The sequence below is a fragment of the Schistosoma haematobium genome, chromosome 3 (genome assembly GCF_000699445.3).
Source record: "Schistosoma haematobium chromosome 3, whole genome shotgun sequence".
Taxonomy (NCBI): domain Eukaryota; kingdom Metazoa; phylum Platyhelminthes; class Trematoda; order Strigeidida; family Schistosomatidae; genus Schistosoma; species Schistosoma haematobium.
In genome coordinates, this window is record NC_067198.1 from 17,809,889 (window position 1) to 17,837,841 (window position 27,953).

General features: G+C 31.7%; 1 protein-coding gene across 1 annotated transcript; it reads right to left on the minus strand.

Annotated features, from left to right (window-relative positions):
* Positions 1–904: 904 nt before the first annotated feature.
* CDH24_2 (Cdh24p) lies at positions 905–27,849 on the minus strand. Its single transcript, XM_012936672.3, has 6 exons — positions 27,822–27,849; positions 27,604–27,786; positions 8,707–12,430; positions 6,202–6,278; positions 4,875–4,986; positions 905–1,995 (listed from the first exon to the last, which is right to left on the minus strand). Exons 3-6 carry the CDS (start codon positions 12,413–12,415, stop codon positions 1,472–1,474), a joined length of 4,422 nt encoding a protein of 1,473 aa, XP_012792126.2. The 5' UTR covers positions 12,416–12,430; positions 27,604–27,786; positions 27,822–27,849; the 3' UTR covers positions 905–1,471.
* Between the last annotated feature and the right edge of the window lie 104 nt (positions 27,850–27,953).

Here is a 27,953-nt window from a genome sequence, read left to right on the forward strand (position 1 = left end):
TTCCTGTATAGAATGTTTGTTGGTACGTTTAAACTGATAATACAATGAACATCTAAAAAAATATTAGACATTATTACAATGTCGGATTAATCAGATGGATTATTAACATGGATGAATTTGCTTCTAAAGAATTTCTTGAATTTTTACTAAACATTTGTTTTAATGTATCCAAAATTTGGAATGAGAACAGTTTTCAGATGTAGTTTAAACTAATATCCTTAAAAATGTATTAGATAGATGAAGGAGGCTGACAGGAATTCTTGGACCTAGGTTTTATCTTATATGATAGAAATTAACGAAACATACCTAAAATTATGGAGAATAATATTTTTCTCTACGGCTTCAAAACTTTATCATTTGCTTGAGAACGATAACTATAATAATAACCTATTTGTAGAATCTTGATTGACTGATTTATCTGTTATTAGACAGAGTGTTTCACGATGTTGGATTATGTTTTGTCATATAGGTAAGTTAATTGATAAGATTTAATTAGCACTGTGAACCTGATGGCTTGATAGGTTAATGTACTTTTACACTTAAAGCTATAGTCTGATCATTATGACTTTTTGTAGAAACTTTTATGGTAAATAATATGCTACAAGCCGTTAAAAAGATGATCATTTCTATCAGCTTAATATCATACTTGCTTACAACTAAGTAGGAAATAGAAATTATTATATCTATACTTACTTTCATTTCATTCATTTGTTTCTGTCTGTAAGACTTTAAAAGGCTCCTTAATTTCGAGTTCAGTTCATTCACAAACTAGTGTTAGCTTGCGACCACCACATATAAGATGAACTACATAAAACTGTAACATTTATATTTAATTGTGTGGAGAGTGAAATAATTATAATATATCCTATAAAATGATCACACTAGAATAATCTATCATTCGATATGCCTTTAAAATACTGTATACTTTAACACTTTAACATAATTTAAAATACAGTTGGTATTGTTTACATGAATCTCCTCATTCACTTGACGAGCCTCAAATAGGACGAAACACGCGTCCTGGATTCAACTGCTAGCCACTATCCCTCTTTGCATATAATTTAAAATGACTAACGTTAAGCGTCATCTTTCAAAAGACACATGAACTGAATAATAGGATTTACAATGTCAAACTTGTAATGTAATTACTTAGTTAATATTGATAATTTACAAAGAATTAATTATTTTTATATTATTCAGTTTCACTTACTGTACAGAAACAATATAAGGTAATAGAAAAAGAAACCCACTTTAATAAATAAAGAAATAAGTACAAAAGAAGAAAAGAATGACATCACATTGATCTAAAAAATACTACATGCAAACATAACACCTTCATTTTGCCTGTATTTGACTGGGAGGATATTCCATTTATGTGAAAAGTGATGAAAAATGTCTAGAAATGATTTAAAAATTAAAAATAAAAATATACAAATTAATTGAAAACAGTTGAAATGAGTAAGTGTATAATTTAAACAAAAGAATTCTCTGCATATGCATCTGCTAATTTTGGTTTTCGGCTATTACATGTATTCTCTGTTAATTTTGAAAGTGCTGCTAATTCTTTATCACTTTCAAATTCTTCATATTTTTCAATCCATCCATTGGAATTTTGTCCAATATCATAGGATGATGGAATTGTTTGCATAGATGGATATGATATTTGGCATGTATTAGTTAAACCTATCGGACCATAGTAAGAAGAGGCTGCTTCAATGATTGAACCTGGCGCCAAAACTCTATTTCCAGTTGATAATCCAGATGGTGTAAAAGGCATGGACACTGTTGAATGTATTGCAACTTTTGAATTATCGAAATTACTGATTTCACTGTTTGATACCTGTGATTTTCTATTCAAGTATGGACTAAATAAGAGATGATTGGCTGTTTTCTGTTCATTATAATATGAATCGAAATTTATATCTGGTTGGATCGGTATAAATTGAGAGTGATTATGTGGTGAACTTGGATAAGCACATAATGCTGTATATCCAACTATAATCAAAAATATAAATAGTTGAGAAAAATAGCTGGTTAGTTAAAGGTTCATTTCAAAACTTTTATTGTGAAATAAATTCATTTGTTTCAAAATGGTTCATCTATTTGAAGTCTAAAATGAAGTCGTGTTATGGAATAAGTTATCATTAATAGGAGAACCACTTAAAATATAGGACGTTAAGTAATTATTTCGTTCTTGTTTATTTCTCCAAAACAGTGTGGAGTCGGAACATCACATGAAATATAAACATAAGCCTTTGTGGGTTACATCAAGTATGATGCTTTTGAGCTCAGAAGTTAAGTACAATAGTCTCAATCTTATACTCTTAGTTGATTCATAATGCGACACCATCGGTTTTTTACTGTGCGACTTCTGATTTGGTCATTTCGATAAGTCATGACGTCTCATTAAACAACATTGGTTATCAAAAGAACGTCAGTTTTAAAGGAAAATAACAATCAGCTTATGCAAGAATATCCACCAAATTATGTATCTATAATTAATAATGCTATATTTTCTTCATGCTTATCTGAAAATCAGACACTAGTATTAACTCACATTATACTTCTATTATCTAGATATTCAAAAAGAAGATGAAAGAAAGGAATGTTGGTATATTTACTCTCTTAATAAGATATGTTAAGTATTTTTAAGGTGCAAATCGGACAAATACGTTTTATGTACAAATTGTTATAATAAATATAGAATACATATTTCAAAATACACCTACTTACATTAAAATAGACAATCGGTAAAAAGTTTATTTTAATAAGAATTCGAAAATCTAAATGAAGAGAGATGGTAGTATCTAGATGAGATCCGCAAAGTTACAGTACCTTAGTTTTCAGTATTCGAATTGAAGTTTTACTCATACCTACATGTAACAGAGTGCAACTTTTAAACATCCTTTATATCTTCAAAAAATTTAACATCAAAATATTTAGATCTAACCAAATTTTCTATTGTTTCCTTCTTATTCTAATAAACTTGGTTTTTTTGCTACTGATTATGTTTCCCTTCTGAAGCTGGAAAATTCTAAATTTAAATTATATATTTTTTTATCAGAATGAGTTTTGTGGAGATTTTAGTAAATTTCACAGGTTGAAATCATGAGTCAATTGAAGCTAGAACACCATGGAAAACCTGAAAGCACTGGACGGCCGTTTCGTTCTAGCATGGGACTCCTCAGTAGTGCGCATCCACGATCCCGCCCCTCGCGAGATTCGAACCCAGGACCTATGAGTCTCGCGCCAGGCGCTTAACCAATCCAATTCGTGGATTGGTTGAAGTTTGTGGCAAGTCCATTTGGCTACTGTATCATTTATCTAGTCATTGTAACTCAGACTCAATTCACTATGTTAATTTCGGTGTGTATGATCGAATGCATGTCTGTACATTAACTCTTAAGCTATCTTCCTATTGGTCTCAATGTGCAGATAACCGATAATCTATTCACACCCGATTAACTCTCAAATATATATGGATTTTTAACAGACTCACTCACTCTCCCTGTTTCATCGTGTGCTTGCTCACCGAACGCTTGTGGATTATTATTATTCATTAACAATAAACTATCTCTATAACTGGTGTTCAGGCTTTTTAATAATCTCGAGTAAATTCGCAATTCTACTAGGAGATTAAGCCTACCTAAAATACTCAGTTACGGGATATTATTATTTGGAGTCAGATATTGAGGACATCATCCTCAACAAGTTAGACATTAAAACCATTGGATGCCGGCTCAGTGGTCTAGTTGGTCCTGGGTTCAAATCTTGCGAGAGGCGGGATCGTGGATACGCACTACTGAGGAGTCCCATACTGGGACGAAACGGCCATCCAGTGTTTCCAGGCTTTCCATGGGGTTCTAGCTTCAAATGACTCATGATTTCAATCAGTGAAATAACATTACTCTTAGTATGAATTTCCCATAAAAATTTCTTTTTAATTGTGTTAATTATTAATTTATTATTTCAAAAGAATACATTCATATGACCTTAATTTATATTGACTTAAACAATACCGATCATTAATTCAGTTAATGAATATTATATACTTATTTATAGTTTGTTAAAGGTTGACAAACAAAATGTCATTTTTATAAACAAACAAGGCTATTTGTTGATCAGTTATTCTCTTTGTATTTATGTACATGTTTATCAATTTAAGATAATTGTTCTATATTATTATTATTTAGAATAATGAGTAATTCCTTTATGAATAACTGATTTTCTATTCTGTTTTTGCATATGGTGTCTTATTTGATATATTCTTCAAATATGGATGTCTATCTCATCGAAGAAACAAAATATATTTGAATGAATAGTTTTACATCATAATTTTTGTTTTATCGTTTGGTAAATTTTCATTGATTGTTGACTTTACTGTGTTATGAAATGTATTTTAAAAAGTTGAAAATTTGTCTAATAGGTCAGTAACAGTTAACATAGGATGCATTAATGTTGAGGAGTTCCATACTAGGATGAAACGACTGTCCAGTGCTTCCAAGTTTTCAATTATATTTTTGATTGAGATTGTCAAACGACTGATGTTAGACCACCATTGACTCCTCAGAAGTGCGTATCCACCTTCCCCCATATACTAATTGAACCCATGACCTATCAGTCTCGGATGCATGCTAAACCTCTAGACCACTGAGCTGGCATCCAACGGTGTTAATGTCTAACCTCAACCAGTCCACGAAATTGCGCGACCATCTTCCATTGTACTGAGGTAGATACCTGTCTCTGACCGACACGGATTAGCTCCACTGGTCACGGCTTCTCACGGTCATTGGTCGGTTCATGATCTTAATAAATAAATATTTTTTTCACTAACACGTTACTTAAAATGCTATTAAAACAATTCCACTACATACCATCAAACTGTCGAACATTAACTACTGAATCGTCTGAAAATGTACGAGTCAAACGTTGATTCGATGAATGTTGTTTCTGAAAATAATCTGGACGAAAGGATTGTATTTCATTCTACAAATAAACAGAAATATTTAAGATATTTAAAAGGTTTGTAAAGTTGTCGTCATGAAAAATTATGCACTTTATTTTCTTTCTTATTAAAAAACGAATACATCATTTTTAAACACTTGATCTCACTTTTCGTAGATTCTAAAAGCCGTCAAAACGATTATCATTTCTATCAGCTTAATATCATACTTGCTTACAACTAAGTAGGAAATAGAAATTATTATATCTATACTTACTTTCATTTCGTTCATTTGTTTCTGTCTGTAAGACTTTAAAAGGCTCCTTAATTTCGAGTTCAGTTCATTCACAAACTAGTGTTAGCTTGCGACCACCATATATAAGATGAATTACGTAAAACTGTAACATTTATAGTTAATTGTGTGGAGAGTGCAACGGTTACCTACCAATAAATCTCAAGGACGATTTCCTCCTCAGTAATATAGATGTATCAATTTTGGAAAAAGATTTGAAGGAACTGGTTTTAATTTTACATAAAGTTAAAGATGCTGATTACTATCGGTTTGTAAACTCAAAAAATATAAATGTTTAGTAGCTCTTGAGTTCCACCGATTGTCTAAGTAACTTTAGCTTAGATATAAAATTAACTTCGACATATAATCTTATCAATTGATTGACTCACAAGAAATTTCCTTGTTTACTCGAGTGCAATACCTGATTATAGAATCTTAGACGCTTGTTTTAGCAATGTTTAATATGTTTTCTTATCATATCGGTATGAATTTTGTGCAAAGATATCCAGCAGTTGCATTTCTTACTGTTAAGTTATTCATGATAATAGAATCAAAGCTTCTGATGTTTCCCAATAAAATAACTTCTTAATTTATTCTAACCTTTTTTGTTCGCGTAACATAAAGGGGGTATCCACCTATTTTATCTATCATCAGGATATAATAAATTAATACACAAATTTTCACATGATTGTTTAACTAAATTTGAGCTTGAGATATGTTTCAATGTTTTGATCCTTAGACAATGAGGCGTTTGCAATCATTAAGTAACATATGAAATCAATATGGCTGTCAAAAACTGTTAGTAATTACTAGTCAATAAGTGTAGGTGTTTATGTAACACACTAAACTAGCAAAGCACTATGATTAGTCGAATAATAACCTAACTTTTAAAATGATTTCAAAATGCATTAATTATATATGATGACTAAAAACTGTTAAATATCAATTCTTTAAATTAATAACATACCCATTTGAAATGTGTCTTGTCATCCCTACAAGTCCATGTTTGATCGACTTGTCCTCCAGTAACTGATGGGACGCAATCTGAAAGTGAAAACAATCAGAACACGGATACTTAGTAGCTCAATATATATAAACTGTAGAACTAGAGTGCCATAAAATATTAACAATTACAGTTTAAATAAGTATTTATCGAACTTTTATGTATTGAAGTCATTTGAATCTAAGATAAATTTCGTTGCTAAGTCGTTTTTCTAAAACTTGGAAACGATTTATATCAGTAGGGGAATTTTCAAATTAGTTATTAATAGTCGAATTCACGAGTCTATCTAAGCCAGACCACCACTGAAAACATGAAAGCACTGGACGGTCGTACTAGGTGTTAATAAATGGTTACTTCGATCCGCATATTATTGACACTCACAAACGTGTAAGACGATTATCGATATTCTAATCACTAATAAGTAAATATTCACTATTTCGCAATTTCATTCTTCATTAACTATTATGAAACGAAGCAGAAGATCAGGATAAACGTGGTGACGTTTCATCAACCATAATCACTTTTAATCTCAAGTCATTAAGTTTAATAATATATTTGAATTTTAGACTGTTTTATTAATACAGGTCCGAATAATCATAGATTTCCCTTTTGATGCAACATTTGGTTCTGTTGTCATAGTTGTTAGAAGTAGTCACAACTCTTTACATCCTTATTGCTACTAACGTTGAATTATTAGAAGTGTGACTTTCAGTTAGCTCCACTGTAAAGTACTGTCAAAATCCCTTATATTCATGATAATGTTAATAAATCGTGTATCCGCCTAATTTTTGTTCAAGCATTTTTTCTCTATTTTCTAAAATACTTTTTAACCATGTTTCTGTAAGATAATTCAATAGAAACAGCTCCCTTTTGTCAATATGTTGTCTGTTTCACAAATAAGATCAATAAATTCGTTTTACAATAAAATTAAATCGGATTCTGTTGAGGAAAGCGAGAAAAATATTCATAATTGAAATCGTATTGTTCAGTGCTCAATAGAAAAGTATTTAGTTAAACTTTGAATGTGCAGTTTTATTATATAAGAAAGTTAGGAAAAGAACAAACATATTTTCTTGATCAGTGGTATTCAATAAATGTGACCTAATTAAAGGTAAATTATATATTGAACTTTAAATACCTACTTGATAATAATTTTCTATTATTAGCTTAAAAACCTTGAGTATACTCATGATTATTAGTGAATCGAGAAAATCTTCACCTCATGATAGTTACAGAAAAGGTTATGCTATAACTACACATCAACATCAGATATGATGATCCATAGATAAATTGTTAGGATGACTATTTACAAAAGCTGTCTGCTACACTGTCATGGTTATTAAGGGTTATGAAAAACAATTTAGCTGATTCGTTACATTTATATACTCTTTATATTAATCTCTGTTGAAGAGTTAAAGAACATTGGTAACTCATAACTTTAAGGGATGTTTCAAATTATTAATTCTGTTTAAGCTGTTAGTAACATTGAATTTTCCACATAACCGAACTCCATTGGTCATAACTTTACACTAAAATTTCAGTAACTCATCTAAATTGCTGCTAAGTTCCTCTTGGGTACTGCTATATATTACTATCAATACTCTTTTTATTTCCAGAAAACTAAGATGATTCGATTGATGCATGTTGTGTTGTATAGAAGAATCTTGCTTTTTCATTTGTGTATGTACAGCAGCAGTAGGTCTTAACATATACAAAGGGGAAAACTAGATTCTCCGATACAACACAACATGCATCAATCAAATCATATTTGACGGAGAAGATTTGGAAGATGTAAAAACCTTTACATATCTGGGAAGCGTCATTATTGAACACTGTAAATCTCATGCAAATGTGAAGACGCGGATTGGCAAGGCAATAGCAGCATATTTACAATTGAAGAACATCTGAAACTCAAAACAACTGTCAACTAACACAAAAGTCAGAATTTTCAATACAAATGTCAAAACAGTTCTACTGTATGGAGCGGAAACCTGGAGATCTACGAAAGCCATCATCCAGAAGATGCAAGTGTTTATCAACAGCTGTCTACGCAAAATAATTCGGATCCGTTGGCCAGACACTATCAGCAACAACCTACTACGAAAGAGAACAAACGAGATTCCAGCGGAAAAAGAAATCAGGAAGAAGCGCTGGAAGTAGATGGAACACATATTGATGAAAGCACCCAACTGCGTCACAAGGCAAGCCCTCATCTGGAATTCTCATGTCCAAAGGAAAAGTGGAAAACAAAATAACTCATTACACCGAGAAATGGAGACAGACATAAGAAAAATGAACAACAATTAGATAGAACTAGAAAGAAGGCCCATGACACCGTGGATTGGAGAATGCTGGTCAGCGGTCTATACTCCATTGGGAATAACAGGTGTAAGTAACTACGATAATATGATCAAACAATAAATATCATTATAAAGAGAAAAAAGCAACATGAAAATACACATTAATTACCTGGTAGACATGCTTTTAAGAACACTTCAGCTTGTGTATTTCTATTTCTTATTAATTCTTTTTCATGATTATCTCTATTTCTTGTATTGAATTCACTATAATCATTTATAATAAAATCATTATGTGTACTATTTATACTGATTTTATTATTATTATTATTATTCATTGCACTATTATTATTAGTAGTAGTATTTTCTAGAATTTGTATTGATCTTTTTAATTCATCAACGTTTTCTTGTTTTGATAATTTTCTAGAATATTTATTAATACATAAACACCAATGATTTGAATTTATATTATTTTCATTTAAATAATTTTGTTTTAATGTTTTATTTAATTTTGTTGAGGAATATGCTGTTGAATGAATAAATAATTGTTTATTATTATTATTATTTAATGTTTTAACTGATTGTTTACGGCAGTGAAATATACCAAATAATATTAAAAAGATAATTAATAATAATAATATAGTACCAATAATTAATGGAATAATTAATTTATTCATAGTCATTCGATTATCGGATAAATAATCAATATTACCAAATAGATTATTATTATTATTATTATTATTTAACAAATCATTATTTGATATACTAAATGATTTCATTTGTGATTCTGTAGTCCATACAAGTTTTACTGTACGTGAATTATTTAATGAATATGGTGTACCTAAATCACGAGCAATGATAGTAAGACTTAATGTAAATGAATGTAATTCATGTTGACGATTTGTTATTAAATTTTCTGATGAAATTAAATTAGTATCAGTTAAATGATTTGATGTTCTACCATTTATAGCATATTGATTAGATGTAATTAATTTAGTCATTAAAGAATGTTGTATTGTTTCACGAAAATAACAAACACCAGTTGTTGAATCAATTTCTACTATACCATAACCATTATTATCTAAAGAATATCTAACTAACGAATTATCACCAACATCAGGATCATGTGCTTTTGCTGTGAATAATGTAGTACCAGCTGTAGTCATTGAAGAACCAGGTTCAATATGAAACTCTTGACCATTTAATGGTGTTTCAAATATTGGTGGATTATCATTCACATCTAATACTGTAATAATTATTGTAGCTGTAGCTGTATACTGATGTTTCCATTTGTTAACTAAATATGGATTGTTTTGTGATGATTTAACTGATTTTAGTATATCATCAATTGCAAAAGCTCGAAATTCATAATGAGCTCGAATTTCACGATCCAAATGTTTATTAAGACGTATATCTCCATTGCGTGAATTAATTGAAAATATCTTACCATCACCTTCATTTTCTAATTGATAAGTTATAGATGATGTTCCATGTAAATTTCCAAAATTAGTTTTTTGTAATTTTACAGGGTTTTGTTTTTCTATAATTTGTTCAATCATTTCACTTTCGGCTATACCATCTGTATCTACTGCACTTATAGTTCCTACTATACTACCTATAGGAGCATCTTCATTTAGAGAAAAATAGTACACACCATCTTCAGGTCCACTTCGACGAATTTCTTTGTCTCTGTCATTTGGAGAAGACATAATCCAATAAGGTGGATTGTCGTTTACATCAAGCACATCAACTTTGATTACCGTAGTACTACTTAAGCTTGGTTCTCCATGATCTTTAGCTTCAACTACCAGTTCCATTTGGTTAACTTTTTCTCTGTCTATAAAACCCACTCTCCGTATTACTCCTGTATTTTCATCAATCTTGAATGCATCAATTTCACCTGATAAAAAACTGTAACTAACTTTACTATTCACTCCCTCATCTAGATCATTTACACTTACTCGACCGATTTCAACTGATGACTGATCATCAAACATATTTTTTATTGAATTCACTGCTATCGAAGGTGTCTCAAACACACTGAATTGATAATTACGACTGGCGAATTTGGGGATGTTGTCGTTCACATCTAATACTTTTATAGTTACCGTAGTACTTCCAGTTAATCGGTTCGACTGAATCAATTTGCCAATATTTTGGTATCCATTTAATGCATAACTTACTTGCACCTGATCGACACAAATTACTTTTACGAAAATCCATGGTTCTGCTTCTCGATCAATCGATTTTAGTGATGACATTTTATAAAATAATAATGGTGAATCAAAATGAGTAGTAGATAATCCATAAGAATCTGAACGATCAGCATAGTTTAAATTAGACACTTTTTCTAACAAAAACCTTGTATCATTAGTTTCACAATGAATTTCTAACAAATTTGAGATAGCCCCACTATTGCTCTCAATAAAATCACCATCTTCTACAGTTAAATGTGCAATTGTTAATGGTTCATTTTGATTTTCTTGTAAGCAACCTACAATTTTACCTTTCAAATTATTATGAAATTCAGATTCAGTTTGAAATGGTTGTGTATATTGTACAGATATTACAGGTTCATTATCATTAATATTCTCAACTAAAATCAATAGTTCAATACTTCCCGTTAATGAAGGTGATCCAGCATCTACAGCTTCTACAACCAGTTTTATTAAACGACCACTGTGTTCTCTATTTAAATCAGACCAACTAGCTCCATGACGATCATCTGCATCCATTTTCTTAGCAACTTTCAAGATCGCTGTACCATTGTTAGTTTCCAAGTCAAACCATTGCAGTGAAATTGTATTTTGATCACCATTTAACGACTCTTTGAGGCGATAGGTGATCTGGCCATTTAAATCTTTATCTGGATCATCAGCTATTATTGTTACAATCGGAGAACCAGGTGTTTGGGTTTCCGGGATTTTCAAAAATTCCTGAGTAGCACCATTACCATACAAATCTGAGGTTGATATAAATGTTGGAAAGTGAAAAATTGGTTTTCTAAACTTTGGAATGTTGTCATTGATGTCTGTTACCACTAAGTGGATAGTCTGTGTACCTGTTCTTTTCGGGTTACCCCCATCAATGGCTAGTAAGTGAAACCAATATTCATCCTGTCTCTCTCTGTCAAGTAAACTGACAATGCGTAAGAATGGAACTGGGAGACTGCTACCTATTTTGTTTTCGTTATCATTATTCACAATCAGGTTAAAGAGTGACTTATCTATTTCGTGACCTGAAATGGTGGTCAGTCGATATGTTTTGACTCCATTCTCTGGTAGGTCTGTGTCATGGGCTTTGGGTAGTTCGAGAGTAGTTGGGTTTCCTGAAGTTGGTTTATTGTTGGAATGTAAAATTTGAGGATGATTTGCAGCGCTGCTGCCAACCATATCAAAACTTTCTATATTCTCTGGTATTCGTAGCTCTGTTGTATCTCTCTTGGTAAATATAGGACTATTATCATTCCTATCTAAAATACGGAGAGTCAATTTTCCATATGATGGTTCATGTCGTTTACCATGTAAAATAATTAAGGGAATATCACAAAAAGGCATTTGAGATTCGGACTGAGTTTCCCGTGCTCCACACAGTTCCTCACGATCTGGACCATTTTGCCCATCTTTAACAACAAGTTGAACAGAATTATCAAATCTATGCCGACGTATTTCCAAATTATTTATTCCAGGACTTGATGGATTTCCAATCGCAAAATAATGAGACTTGGATTCGCCACTGTTGAGTGTAGGAAATCTATGCTCTAAGTTATCTATGATTATTGTCCCAGGTCGAGCATCCTCCATAACATCGACCACGGCAGAATTCGCTATGGTTTCCCTTAAATTTGAACTTGAAACGCATAACAGAAGCAATAAAAACATTGAGTTGAATGAAATCTGTAAAATACAATAAACAAAGGGAAATTATATGATTCAACATATCCTAAAATCCCATAAGGTTAACAGATTCAATACTTTCATTAACTTATAAAACCAAACTGAATATATACTGTACTTTATGTGATATACACACTTATAACTTTGAGAGAGATTGAAAAATCACTATACTATCAAATTACCATCAGCTTTTATCGATGTCGATATAAGACCTAAAATAGAAATAAGGTGTACCATATATATTCACAAACATTTGTATGGTTATATAGGATGATATATTTTGTCATTTCCTTATGATATGAAGACAGAAGTAACAAGTGAATTGAGTTAGGAATAAATGAGTACTAATTTCATTTTTAGTTCACCTACCTTCTATCCACTTGTTTCTCCTACATTTTAATTAAATTATATACTGAATTGTTGAACATTTAATTTGAAATTTCCGGTTTATGATGTTCAAAACAGCAACTTATCAGTCTCTATTATCATTCATGCATTTTGAATACATCAATATAACCTTCAATCACAATTTCTTATTATAATCCGTGTATGGCTATCAATGGAACCCAGGAAGCACATTTTTTAAAAACTTTTGTGTTATCAATTATACTATTTAGGCATGAATTTCATAAACAATTTCTTCATTCACTTCTTAAATGGTCTATTCACATTTTACTTGAGAAAATAACTTTATACTCTCAGGATTTATAAGACTATGGTGAGGAATTTCACAAGATGAAAAGTGTATATACTGTTGTACTTTTATGATTATCAAATAATTGAATACTGGTAACTCAAAATAATCAGTAAGGGGATCTGTGGAGATTGTAGTATTTTAACAGTTGAGTTCACTAATCGATTAAAGCCGGACCACCATTGAAAATCTGGAAGGACTGGACGGCAGTTTCGTCCTAACACAATCTCCACAAGTTTCTTTATGAACAATAATCATGTGCTCTCTAGTGACCAGTTTCAAGATAGATTTCCTGGAGTTCTAACGACAAACCGTAACCAATGGAGTCCAATCCTTATTGAATGTGAGACAGTTATCCACCTCAGGCAGTGGATGAAGGATCGCGCAAGGTCTTGGATTGATTGCAGTTAAACATTAACACTGTCGGATGGTTGTTCAGTGGTTTGAAAACCGAAGGTCTTAAGTTTGAGTCCTGCGTGCGGGATCGTGGATGAGCACTGCTGAAGAGTCCTATACTAGGACGAAACGGACGTCCAGTGGTGGTCTAACTTAGATCGACTCGTGAAGTCAACTGTTAAGGTCAAATTAAATATAATATTTATTACCGAATGATCAAAGCTACGTAATACTAATGAATAATAATAATCACTGAATCCTTACATTTCTCCACATTTAAATAATATCATTTTTAGAGTGAATGAATGCATTTTATTTCAGGTTAGTTTTTGTACAGACACAGGCACACACTAGTAATTGAAAAATATATGAACAGTAAAGTACACTCAATTTATTACCAATTTTATTACAAATCATGTACTTTGAGTGAATAATGAAAATACTAGTAGTATCAATCATTACTACTACTATTAACTGACAAAGCGTATATTTCAAAGGACGTAAAATCTTTACATACAACAGCAATAGTTGATCAATATGAACTCTTTTGTTACTTTACGTTTATGGAGACTATTGCCATCAGGGGCATTCAGTTTAATATTTGTATATAGGACGTTATGATAAATCTATTTTTCTTTGCTTTAGTAAATATGCTTACAATGAAATAATGTTATCTACTATACCACCTTGTTTGTATCTATCAAATGATTTAAATTTATCAAGTTCATTTTATCGTAATCATATTGTCGAATGTAGAAATCACTTGTTTTCTATGACTATTTAAAACTGTAAACTCAGCTCATCTATACTAACTCTCAGTATATCAACATTCATTAATCTCAACTGTTAAGTTTGATGTGATAGTTTATAACATTCCTTTTTTCAAAATCTTATGCTCCATTCTGAAGAAATAATATAAAAAACAATTGTGCTTTCAATTTGTTATTCATATCCTCTCCCACAGTATTGAGCAATTTTTTACTCCTCACTTTCACATGCATCACATCTGTCACACAATAATATTTTAATAATTTTAAAAAGTCATATAATTGATTATTGTTATTCTAAAATGTGCATAAAGGCTAATAATAATTAGTACAGTAATTCCCTTTTTAATACCAATGAAGTTTGGTAACCTGGTTAGCGATTTTTTAGCGAGTTAGTTTTCTACGGGATGGGGTCGTTGACCCTATACCCAACCCTCCTTTTTTATACGGGCTTGGGACCAGCAGTAGCGTCAGAGGGGCTCCAGGTGGAGACCAAAGAACACATTATACCGAGAAATGGAGACAGACATGAGAACAATAACCAACAGTTGGATAGAACTGAAAAGGAATGCCCAGGACTGTGTGGGTTAGAGAATGCTGGTCGGCGACCTATGCTCGATTACGGGTAACAGGCGTAAGTAATTAAGTAAGTAGATTAGATTCAAGTTGAAATATGGTTACAATCAAATATAATTCATTTCTCAGTACAGTATATATTTATACATTTAAACGTAAGAAAGCGTGTACCTAGACGTATTTAGAATAGAATTCATTAACGCTTAAATCAATCACCATTTTTTAAAAATATATATGGTCATACTGTTAAAATTTAGCATTAAGAGTTAAGAGGAAAAGCCACAATCGTTTTAATGTCAGCCTGTTTCATAGATTCATATCAGTTTCATTAACTAAAGTACATTAAACTTTTGTTTTGATTTCAACTATTCATTTGAAATTAAGGTTATTCACTGATTATGAGAACACTTAAATTAAGATGGATTTACTATCATCTACAAATTATGTTATTCTTACTTTCTTCATAATTATGAGTTAGACAAATTATTTATGGTTATTTATAGTTGAGTTTAAAAAATTTATCATATTGTGACATTCTTTTTCTTTGAATAATTCGGTAGTGATACTTCATTTCAGAACTATAAATAACACATCGTGATGCACTGAGTTTGATTAACTATTTAGAAATGCGTAACAATAATTCAAGGTGTCATAGAAACTATATATATATATATATATATATATATATATATATATATATATATATATATATATATAATCATGCGGTTTCATTCGTTCTGAGACTTTATCTTGAATGGTGGCTTAATTCAAACTAGGAGTCTATGAATTACCCATTCAGTAACATCGTGAAACACTAAATAGTTATTCTGTTTTATCTTGGAGGAAAGTAGGAATAATTATTCAGAGAACGGATCCCAAAAACTTTAAATTGTGTTGAGTATAATGCATTGATTTGCTCAGTTATCTCTATTTTCTTTCTGTTGCTTTTCCTGGTTGTCATTTAGACAATGAGCAATTGTTTTCAAATTACTTGTGCAAATAATGAATACGTTCACATTTAATTTTATATAAACATTTTCACTGTTCTCATTGAAGTTTTTAATTCAAATACACATTTGTGAACTTCTTCGAAGATGCATATACTCTACATATTTTTACAAAAAAATTAAACGTTCAATAACCAACGATGTTTAAATCTTCAAACTACTTCAAAATTTCTAAGTGTATACGACAATAAATAGAAACTAAAATAGTCATATTGCATTTTTGTAAATTAAGTCAAAAATACTATCAAACACGCCAACAAACCTTTAATCAACTATTATTATCAATATTGTCGTCATCTTTGCTATTCTTTTACTGTATAAGACAATGGAGTTATTTTTTTCCTTCTATTTTCATTTTTAGTGTATACTAAAACTTAGAAACGGCAAATTGACAGGGACTTGGAAAAAAGAAAATAACTATGGCAACGCAAAATAACTTTGAGCAGTTTCAGTTAACTACTATATATATATATATATATATATATATAGAGAGAGAGAGAGAGAGAGAGTAAAAATTAAGACGATGTTTTTAAAATAATATTACCGAAAAATATATTTCTCCATACAGTACAGTCTTATTCGCAATCTCACCATACAGTTCAACCTATAGACATACAGGTCGTAAGCAAATATACACAAAAGACAGTATTATTATTATTTTTTACATATATATGTTTTCCTATTTCTCGTCGATAAATTTCAGAATGTCAATGAACAGTTTAAGAAATGTCTATGTTTATGAGTCATTCATTTAGGGTAGCACAAGAATAATTCAATGTGAATCTTATCAGAATAATAAAGGATAGAAGGAAAAGGTACGCTACATATAAAAGAACAGGAAATGATATTCTTCACAAACAATACAACTAATTAATGTAAGAGGTTTTTATTGTTTGGTTATATTTAACAATGTTGTTACTTTTACATTATTGTTAGAATTTTTAATAGTTTATTGACATATCAACAACTTGATATAATGATGCTTAAATAGTTGAAATCATGAGTCAATTGAAGCTAGACCACCATGGAAAACCTAGAAGCACTGAACCGTCGTTTCGTCCTATTGTGGGACTCCTCAGCAGCGCGTATCCACGATCCCACCTCGCGGAATTCGGACCCAGGACCTATCAGTCTAGCACACGAGCGCTTAACATCTAGACCACTGAGCCGGCATCCAACGGTGTCCATATCCAACTTCAACTAATCCACCAAATTGAGTGACACATCTACCATTGTCATCAGTGAGTTACTATCTAACAACAGACCTGGTTGAACTTCAATGATCAGGGCTTCTCAATAGAACTCCAGGATATACCTCTTGAAACCAGTCATTAGTGAGCATATGTTGACTAGTATCAGAAGGGGTTTTGTGAAGATTGCCGTAATTTAAATAGTTCAGTGCTTCTAGGTTTTCCATGGTTGTCTAGCTTCAACTGACTCATTAATTCAACCATTAACTTACTACAATCTCCACAAAACCCCTTCTGATGCTTAAATAACTAATATTATTGGATGTGAGACTGAATAAAACTTTTTTGGATGGGATAAAACAACGAATAAACATTTCTCTTTAGTGTATATGATGTATTCATTCATTGTGTTCATAGTTATGTGATTCAATGAAATTAACATATAATTTGGAAAAAAAAGAAATGACCAGTTTGTCCTTGATTGTTAACAGTTATGTCTTTTTCTTTTCACTTATTCAATTTAACATGATTATTCTAAGCTTTTACCAAAAATGAATATAATTAATAATTACTATGTATATTTAAGTTGACCTTATAGATTGGAAGAACAATAATTCGAGTTAGTCGCATAAACATCGTGTATTTTTCTGGCTTGTTTGATGTGGTTGTATCCACTCTCTCTCTCTCTCTTTCTCTCAGTTAAGCAAGTTAATTATATTGATTATTTGTTAGGTCTATGACTAATTCATGATTCTTTTAATGGCAAACATTGTCATTAAGATGGTTTTCTTATGATAATGTGTCGACTATTATGACTAACAGTAATGTGATATAAAGTTTATGAACCTGGATCTAAAATTATTGATTCAGTTAACGTATACTTGTTAATTTTCTTATAAAACTTATTGTTTACAAGTTTGTAATGATAAGTGAGGATAGCAGTATTTTTTTAAATATAGCAGATGTAAAGAGATTAAAGTACTGTTAATATTTATTTATTTTGTTTTCTTCTTCCCGGAAAAAGATTGTTCTATTTACTTTTTTGATGTTGTGTAAGTCAGGTTGTTTTGGAGAACCAGTGATCATTAGAAAATGAGTTCAGATCCTCCGACAATGGGCATCCATAAATTAAATTAACGATTTTTAGGTATATTGGTGATAAATGAAATATTTGGGAAATGAATCAGAATCAGTTTTCAAATTTAATCATGATCTTCAACTAATGTTAATCCTAAGTAGCTACTTCAAAACTTATTCAGCTTTCCTTACGGATGAAATATGATGATGTGAACAAATGGTGATATGTCGTAAAACAACTAGAATAGAGAATGTAAAGTAATGGGTTCCCGCTCACTGATTCCCGAAAGACATATTCACCATAAAACCTCAAGCTACCGGTTTTTTCCTCGTTTAACATTATAGTTTGGAATAGCATAGGGTCCTAAAGAAAAACTTAAAAGCTGTCCAGTGATCTCTGGTACTAATGGCCTTTTAATGAGCTTCATTTCTTCATAAAACTACTTTTCCACATATAGACAGCCTCCATACCGCCACTTAGACAATTATATTAGTAATTTGAAGTGAAGTTTTTATCAAAGCTTTCATTACATTGCTAATCTGTCTAGATACTTATTATTCACTCATTTATCACTTTTCAATTTGAAGAAGTTTAAAAATATTTTCTGATGTATTCGTTCGAATGCTTGTTCTGAGAAATTTATGAATTATGGCGTCTTGTTGTTGCCTTTTCAATTTACGGTACTATTATTAATAAGTTTAGAAAGAGTATTTTGAGTTTTTAAAATTTCTTTAATATTTACATAAATACTCTAACTGTATCTCAGTATATCAATTGAGGTTAAAATGAGTAAGTAAATTACATGGTCTACTTATCTCTACAATTGATTGGTCACTCAGTGGTGACCGACGTCATATATATCAAGTCCTTTTTAGGTCTGAACGAATTTTATCGATTAAGTTACAATGTAGCCACTATTTTAGTGTACTCAATATCGCGTCAGTCATGTGGAGATAAAAGATTGTAGTTGCGGGTTGTTGATAGGAAAAACTAGACCTAGGTTTCGTTTTGTTTGGCACTTGCCAGCTAGGTATATCAGTAACAGAAGGATCGACCTTGTTGTGGGGCACCAGTTTCCTTGAGAATATAGGTACACTTTGCTGATGAATGACAGATAGCACAAAGCTTAGGCCTAGTTTTTTCTGTTGACTGTCTCCAACCAGAATATTATACCTATCTTTGTCCGATAATATTTAGTGACAGGGTGAAAAACACTTTTCAATTATTTTGAGTATAAAGACTGAGATTAGAATAATACATAAAAAATAAGATTGAACATTCAACTAAGACAAATGATTATGGTATACATGTAATTAAGTGATAAGTGTTCCAAAAGATGAAACATACTTGTCAAGGTTATTAGTTGACAATGCCAATTACATAACTGGGTTGGAAAGTAACGTCAGACCACCAAAGAAATACCTAATGAACGCTAAATTCATTTTTTAGCAAACAAATTAGAACGGAAATGACGAGCCATCACTTTCTGCAAAATGTAATAGTACGTCTGTAACTAATACAATCGGTTGTCGATATATGTAGATTTCAATGATATCAACAGGCAGATTTCTTTTGTAAAAGTAATCTTTGGATACTAACGAACCAAAAGCAGGTATTATGTAATGTCTATGATCATTTCGGTTTCTTTGCTTTTTACTACCTTTTCCCCTCCTTATGTAATCGGTAAAACACTTTAAGATAACTTAGTCGCGCAGGCTTTGTTCAGTGTAATAATAATTTAAAGGCCATATTTTTTTTATCGTAACTAGCCTTTGATGTGTTATCATTATTATTTTACGAAACCTTCTTTATCTCTGTATATTCACGATGTTCAAGTTATATGTTATGTTCAGCACTTTCAATCAATTTTCCTTTTATTTACTGGGGGAGTTGTGTATATTGGTGTAACTTTCATTCAAAATTTTATCTCAAGCTTTAACTTTCAACGTGTTTTCTGTTCTGGAAGTCGGACGAAGCTACAATGACATGTTTCTAGCAGATAATTTAAAAATCAATCCAGGCGCTTAAAATGAAATCTTTAATGAAGAGCACACTGATACGCAGCACTTACTTACTAAAAGAACGAAGAATCGACAAGAAGTATTGCGTGTAAAACATTACTTGAACATTGATCATGTGATGGATAACCTGAGCTTTCTGTACAGCCATTTCTGTTTAAGTTTCAATATGCCACTTACTGGAGTTTTGAATTATTCTAGATTCTTATCATTGTTATATAGAAGCCACAAAACATTGAATATGGCTATGACATTATCCGTTAGTAGTGATTCACACTTTCCCCTTTAAGATTTGTTTCCACTCTTTCTGCTCTTAGATACAAAAGAAACTTGTTGTGTTGAAAATGTGAAATAATTATTCGAATTCCCATTTCAAATAATAGAAAATTGTATGATTATTTAAATATTGAATTATAGTCTACTAAAAATTCGCTTTTATTTTATGGATACTTTAAATAATAAATGATGTAAGAGATACTCTGAATCATCGACTAAAGTATCCTTTAAATCAAGAGGCTACCTTGTGACGATTTCGACCTTACTTTGAGAGTCTTTAAGTGTCCATTGTTACACAGTTACCAATGATTCTCCATCAAATGTTAGTTTATAACAGGAAAAAATCTTTGTTTAAGTTGACTACAATCTCCATTAAAAATGAAAATATTCATAATAATCTATTTACTTATTATTTTGTTGTTACTAAATTTAAGCCAAATATTTTTCTGCATTTTTTTTCGTTTCACTCACTATCTATTCACGTAATGGTTATATATATGAGGAACAACTGAATACTTATCCCTTTATTTCCGTAGAAGAAAACAAAGTTATTTTTAAATTCACTTGGCATTGTTTGTTAGAATCATTCCATTGATGTTTAGGACTGCGATTGATCAGTCTCTTATTGGCAGTATGTGCATACTGTGCATATTTCCTCAATATGTCTTAATTCTTAAGCGTTATATACAAAGGTGGATAGTGGCTAGCAGCGGAATCCAGGACGCACGTTTCGTCTTATTTGGGACTCGTCAGAGTGAACAACAACTTAGAGGTGCGGGCCTATTCAGCTTACGAGTTTCAAATGGGACGAAACACGTGTCCTGAATTCCGCTGCTAGCCACTGTTTATCTTTGCATATAAAGTTCTCTTTTTTCTATATAAAAAACCCCACGAATTTCTAATAGAACTATTACATGTTTTCTAATTTCTTTCCATTTAGAAGTGAGAATAAATTTCCTTTCTTCAAATGATATGATTAGACCTACATATGATTCTATTGTATAGCTGTATGTATATGTATAAATACCTAAATAGATAGATAGTTGTATTTACTTGTTCTATGAAAACAATACACAATTAATGATGTATATCATTAATTGAAATCTTATTTTATTCCAATGTGATTCCATTGAAATTCATTAATGAAATATGTAAAATTAATGTAATTAAATGTTCATGTGCCTTTTATTTTTATCATAAAAATGAAAAATTTCATTTACAAAGTAAATTAAGGAAATATGTAAAATACAATTAACTGGATTTCGTACAGAACAATTATAGTATTATAATGTAGCATTTAAAGAGTGTGTGTGTGTGAGAGCGAGAGAGAGAGAGAGAATCTATTTTACACTGAATGTACACTAGTTTATAAAGGATGAAAAGTGGTTAATCACCGATTATTTTTTTTATTTATTGAACACATGTATAAGTGTAATAAGTGAATGAAATGAAATGATGAATAAACGGAAGACAATTGTTGGCTGTTAAATATTTTCTATTAAGAACAAATAGTGATGTATATATATGTTTAATGGTTTATCGATAATCAATAGAATTATGATTGGTGGTTTGTTATTCATGTGGACAGTTTTTGACTTCAACAAAATAACCTTTATTTTTTTTTTTTACATTTTTTTACTCAATCTGATGAATGCAGTGGAATATTGAAGTAAGATTTTAGTGCGACATTTCCTTTTTACCAAGAATCGACGGTAAACATGTATTTTTGGGAAACTAAGTGTCACTTATATGATTGTTTTTCTCTTGGTTCTAATTAGTTGGCGTGAAGAGTTGATAATTCACTGACCAACATTTTCAGTTGTAACTTGATGATATAGGGAGGTATCTGAGTTCCTTCACATTATGAAACCACAGAGTGATAAAATCGTTTTTTAACTAGAAGGGAACTTTAACATAGCAATTAGTCAGTTTCATATCTTCTCTGAATTTTCTTGTTTATCAATTCAGTTTAGTCGATTATTTATTACATAAAAGAATTTCATGGACATAACTGAGTTTATGATTATTAGAAACTCGGAACTATGGTTGAGAGAACATGTACTACCGTTAGTTTTGGACCTATTAAAGTTACAGCGTATGAATTTCTGACATTACATTCACCAAGCATTATAGATATATTATTGTTATTTTATAGAATGAGGTATATTATTTATAAACTAGGGGCTGTATCGAAACTCTTAGAGAAAATATGTAGTTGTTCTTTTAGATTTCATTTCACAAAGCCACCGAATATGTATACACTAATCATAGTGCTGAAAATATATATCTCTATTATTATTAATAGTTTTTCCTTTTGCAAATGATTTCGAACTGGTCACGTAATGGAAAATGCAGGTCCTAACACACAGTTATCCAATCAAAGATTAATAAATGATCAGTATAGGGTTGTGGAGCTCGTCTTTCAGCTCCACAAGCTCCGAGGTCCATCAAGAAAGTAAAAATATTTATAAATAGCTGTATACTCAGGATACTCAACACCCGTTGGCCGGATACCATCAGCAACAGCATTTTGTGGGAGAGAACAAACCAACTTCGATCTGAAGAGGAAATTAGGAAAAGACGATGGAAATGGATAGGACATACACTACGCAAATCGTCAAACTGCATCACGAGGCAAGCCCTAACGTGGAATCCTGAAGGGAAGCGGAAAAGTGGAAGGCCAAATAACACATTATGTCGGGAAATAGAAGCAGACATGAAAAAGATGAATAACGAGTGGAAAGAGCTAGAAAGGACTGCTCAGGACAGGGTTGGATGGAGAATGCTGGTGAGCGGCCTATGCTCCTTCACGATGAGTAACAGGCTAAGTAAGTAATAGGGTCGTGGAGACTTTTAAATTTTAATTGAGATCATGGTCTGATTAATGTTAGACCACAATTGAAAATCTAGAAACTCTGTACAATCGTTTCGTCTCAGTGTTGGCCTCCTCAGTAATGCGCGTACACGTGACACGAATCCAGGACCTTCGGTCTCGCGCATGAACGTTCAACTTCTAGACTACTTGGCCAGAATCACTCGGTTCTGATGTATGACTTCAATCAATTCGCGGTAAGCGTTCGCGCGCGAGACCGAAGCCCCTAGGTTTGAATCCCACCCTCAGGGTCGGGGATGCCAGCTGCTGAAGTGTCCCATAAGATGACGAAACAGCCGTCTAATTCCTCCAGGTTTCCAAGGGTGGTCTGACATTGGTCACTTCATGATCTCATTCAATAAATGAGTTGATTAACTTAAGCATCGCAATAAAAATCGAGGTATGTCGACATATGATGCATTTATACTGCTGCTAACGCTCTACAACAAACAGTAATGACGCAATAGGTTCTACATGTGCTTTAAATCACGTGTATGAGCTTTTTACAGGATGGTATTTAATCAGTACAGTTAATCAACAACCAAACTATTGATAATCGAAACAAAATATTAATGGTATGGGTGCATAGTCAAGGTTTTAAAAATTTTTTGTTTACAGATTATATTTTACGGGATATGACATGTATTGGTATCTTTCATTAGTGTTCACAGTAACATTTTCGATTCAAAAAAGTAGTGAGATTTATTGGTTAAAGTAAATGTATATGACCTACATTTCATGTAATGTTAAAAGTTTCCGTATTTCATTTGTATTTAGTTAATCGGTGTTTGTATATATGGGGACTAGCTATTAGCGAAAAAGTGCATATTATTTATAGCAAAAGATCACAAAAACTAAATGACCTTACAAAGATCATCATGAAAGTTCAACTCATATAAAATGTGTTTAAAAATCCACCTATGCTTCTTATTAATTCGGTATTCTAAAACTCCACATGAATCTGTAACACAACTGACGGTCTAAGGAGAATAAAGTAGCATAATGAATGACAATTATAAATTTAATAGTTCAATTCATAAGTCACATAAGCTAGACCACTATGGAAATCCTGGAAGCACTGGATGGTCGTTTCGTCTTAATGTGCGCATCCACCTTCACACACACACCAATCGAAACCAGGACCTATCAGTCTCGCGCACGAGCGCTTAACATATAGACCACTGAGCCGGCATCCAACGATATTAGTGTCTAAATTCAATTAATCCACCAAATTGAGTGACACATCCACCATTGTCATCAATGAGTTACTATCTCCCAATATATCTGGTTGAACCCCACTGATCAGAGCTTCTCAATAGAACTCCAGGAAATACCTCTTGGGGACGGTCACGAGTGAGCATATGATGATTATAATTAGAGGGGGGTTTTGTGGATATTATAGTAATTTTATAGTTGAATTCATGAGCCAATTAAAGTTAAACCACCATGGATGGCGGGTGCGCAATGCTGAAGTGTCTCAAACTAGGACGAAACAGCCGTCCAGTGCTTCCAGGTTTTCCATTGTGGTCAAGCTTTATTTGACTCATGAATTCAACTATTAACTTACTATAATATTTAAAAAACCCCTCTCTAATTCTAATTTTTTTAATTATTCTTTCATGAAAAGATGAAATGTTACCAGACATCGTAATTTCAACAAATACCATGATGGATTTTATTCTGTATATTACACCTACGGAAACCTTCATTTTTTGTTACCACCTATCGTTTAAGTTGAAATTTCGTACAGAGAATTTCACATTTAGTGTTGTAGTTATATAATCGAAAGTGGAGTATGTGAACGACTCGCACCACTGAAACCCTTTGTTTTGTTGAAATCTAATGATATATTTTCTATCGTCATCATAAGTCTGTTCAATACGCTACTTTAATTAGCACTGATTTTATGATACGTGTTTATGAGAATTATCAGAAACACAGAGGACTGTTTACACTGTAAATGCTGAAAAAGTTATCTTAACATTGGGATGGTGTAGAAGATTCGTAGCTCATATGGTTAATTTAGGTGAAGTTTTTTTCTATGAGCTGGATGGTTTGGTCGTGGAGATTTCATTGTTTTTCTGAATAACATCATCAGCACAAACTTTGGGTAAAGGTGGAGTGTTCGAATTTCTCCACACATGACCAGGAACTTGTCCTGTTGACCTCCGTTTTCATTGATTATTGTTGATTTTAACCTGCCGGTGTCTACCTATTTATTTTGATTGTATCTCCCTTTGATTTAATTCTTAGTCCGAAAATGCACGACCAAACCATATAACTCAGTGAACCAAACCTCACACAAATCATCTTGACACTGTACGTACGTTTATTGAATTCGCGTCAAAATCTTTCACAATCAGATCCAAATAGGCTTATTAATCCCTGGGTTTATGTTGAGTATGTCAGAATACCGCTTTTGTTATGTACAAGTCCTTTTATCGTCATGCAAATATAGTCTCACCTTTTGTATAAAGATAAGAGCAGTGCATTTGGAAATGTTATGAAAAGCTCAGTGGTGCTTTGAAAACTTATCACTTACTTAAATTATTGTAATCTTAATATGGACAACAGTGTTACATGTGTCACAAAAAAAATAATGCACTCTAATTAAACTGTTTTTGTGCTACTATTGACTGAACATATATACTTAAGAGAGCACTAATTTAGTGATTGCAAAAATCAGTGCTAAGAAAGGTTTAAACAATTCTTTTTGGTCAAAAACAAATAGTGAGTAGTAATGTGTTGGGAGAATGCTAGCTACTCATATGTAGGAGGTCATTTTCATATATTTCATCCCTCTTGAATATTCAATATACCACACCACAAAAGAAATAGGGACTTTTATCAGTATGAGGTGTTTGTGGAAACTGTAGTATTTTCACAGTTGAAATCATGAGTCGATCTAAGCTAGGACACCATTGAAAACCTGGAAGCATTGGACAACTATTTAGTTGTAGTATAGGACTCCTTAACAGAGGGCATCGACGATATCACACGTGGGAGTCAAATCCAGGACCTTCGGTTTCGCCCCGTGACCAGTGGAGTCTAATCCGTATCGGATGTGAGACAGTTACCCACCGCAGGTAATTGATGAAGGATTGTACAAGGTCATGGATTGGTTGAAGTTGGACAATAACACCGTTAGATGCTGGCTTAGTGGTCTAGTGGTTAAGCGTGAGATCGAGGGTCCTGAGTTGAAATCCCATGTGTGAGATCGTGGATGTTCACTGATGAGGAGTTCTATACTACAACTAAATAGTTGTCCAGTGCTTCCAGGTTCTCAATGGTGTTCTAGCTTTGATCGATTCGTGATTTCTGCTGTGAAAATAGGGATTTATTAATTTTAGTTGAAGTAGTTCTGTAAAGATTTTAGTAAATATATATATAACATAAATTTAATGAAAAATGAACGCTTCATGAATAAACTATTTAAATCAGGTAAACACAACACTAATAAAATTATTTTTTCTAACTCATAAATGTGTCTCAATACCTCATCTGCAATGAGGATCCATAATAAGTATTTTGATTTATTTCCATAATTTACATGATTATAGTGTGACATTTCCTTGAATTAAATGAATAATACCAATCAGTAAGCATAAAAAGAGAATCTGGTCAGTTATGGAATTTTGAAGCAATTAAACAAAACACATCCTAGTGTGCACCAAGTAATATTATATCTTCTTGTTTTGAAAATGTATATACTTATTGTCTAATCCCATTTAGTTCATTATATATATAAAGGAAGAATTGAAGGAAAATACGATAGTAGAAGTTATACTTTAAGTAAGATATTAGTGATTCCATCACGTAGTTTAAGCTTAAATCTACTAATCATCATAAAAACATAGAGAATCATTTCAATTTAGTGATAATTGAACTATTAGCCAACGTAAAGTATACAAACTATCAATCTTACTCTACTATTCTTAGACAAATAAGGATTTAGAATTGTAACTCTGATGTATTCCTTATGTTTTACACTATATAAATAAAAAGAAATTAAAAAAAAATTATTATCATTATTAATTTATACAGTTCAATGAATTATTAGTGACTACTCGCGGGGTGCGAGATCGTGGATGAGCACTGTTGAGGAGTCCCATACTAAGACGATACGGCCGTCCAGTGCTTCCAGGTTTTCCATGGTTGTCTAGCTTCAATTGACTCATGATTTCAATCAGTGAAATTTCTAAAATCTCCCCAAACCCCTTCTGATAATTACTTAATATTGTAAATTTCAATTAATAATTAAAACAAAATTCACTGATCATTACAATAATTATAACTTACCAAATTAGTTAATATGATACTGGTAATGAAAAAAAAGATTTCTAATAATTAACTCCACATGTTCATGATGATAATAATTAATTAATAAAGAATTTTTTTCATATTGTCATTACATTAAAATCAATCTTACAGATTGTTGTTTTAAATTGTCATGACTATGTGGTGTCCAATGGGTAAATAAATCTGTAAGTAACTAAATGAAATTGCTCATTATTTACCTCTGTTGAGTTTTATTGGACATTGGAGTATTGGGTATAGAAGAAGAAATATGAGGGAAATTAAAAGGATAACATCCGATATATGGAATGATTGTGAATACCCTAAAAAAATACTATGTGTTTCATGATAGA

Coding starts and splice junctions, on each gene's coding strand:
- CDH24_2 (XM_012936672.3), bottom strand. CDS start 12,415: ATGTTTTTATTGCTTCTGTTATGCGTTTCAAGTTCAAATTTAAGGGAA. Junction 6,279..8,706: donor CTTAAAAGCATGTCTACCAG/GTAATTAATGTG, acceptor TTTCACTTTCAG/ATTGCGTCCCATCAGTTACT. Junction 4,987..6,201: donor ACAAGACACATTTCAAATGG/GTATGTTATTAA, acceptor GTTTATTTGTAG/AATGAAATACAATCCTTTCG.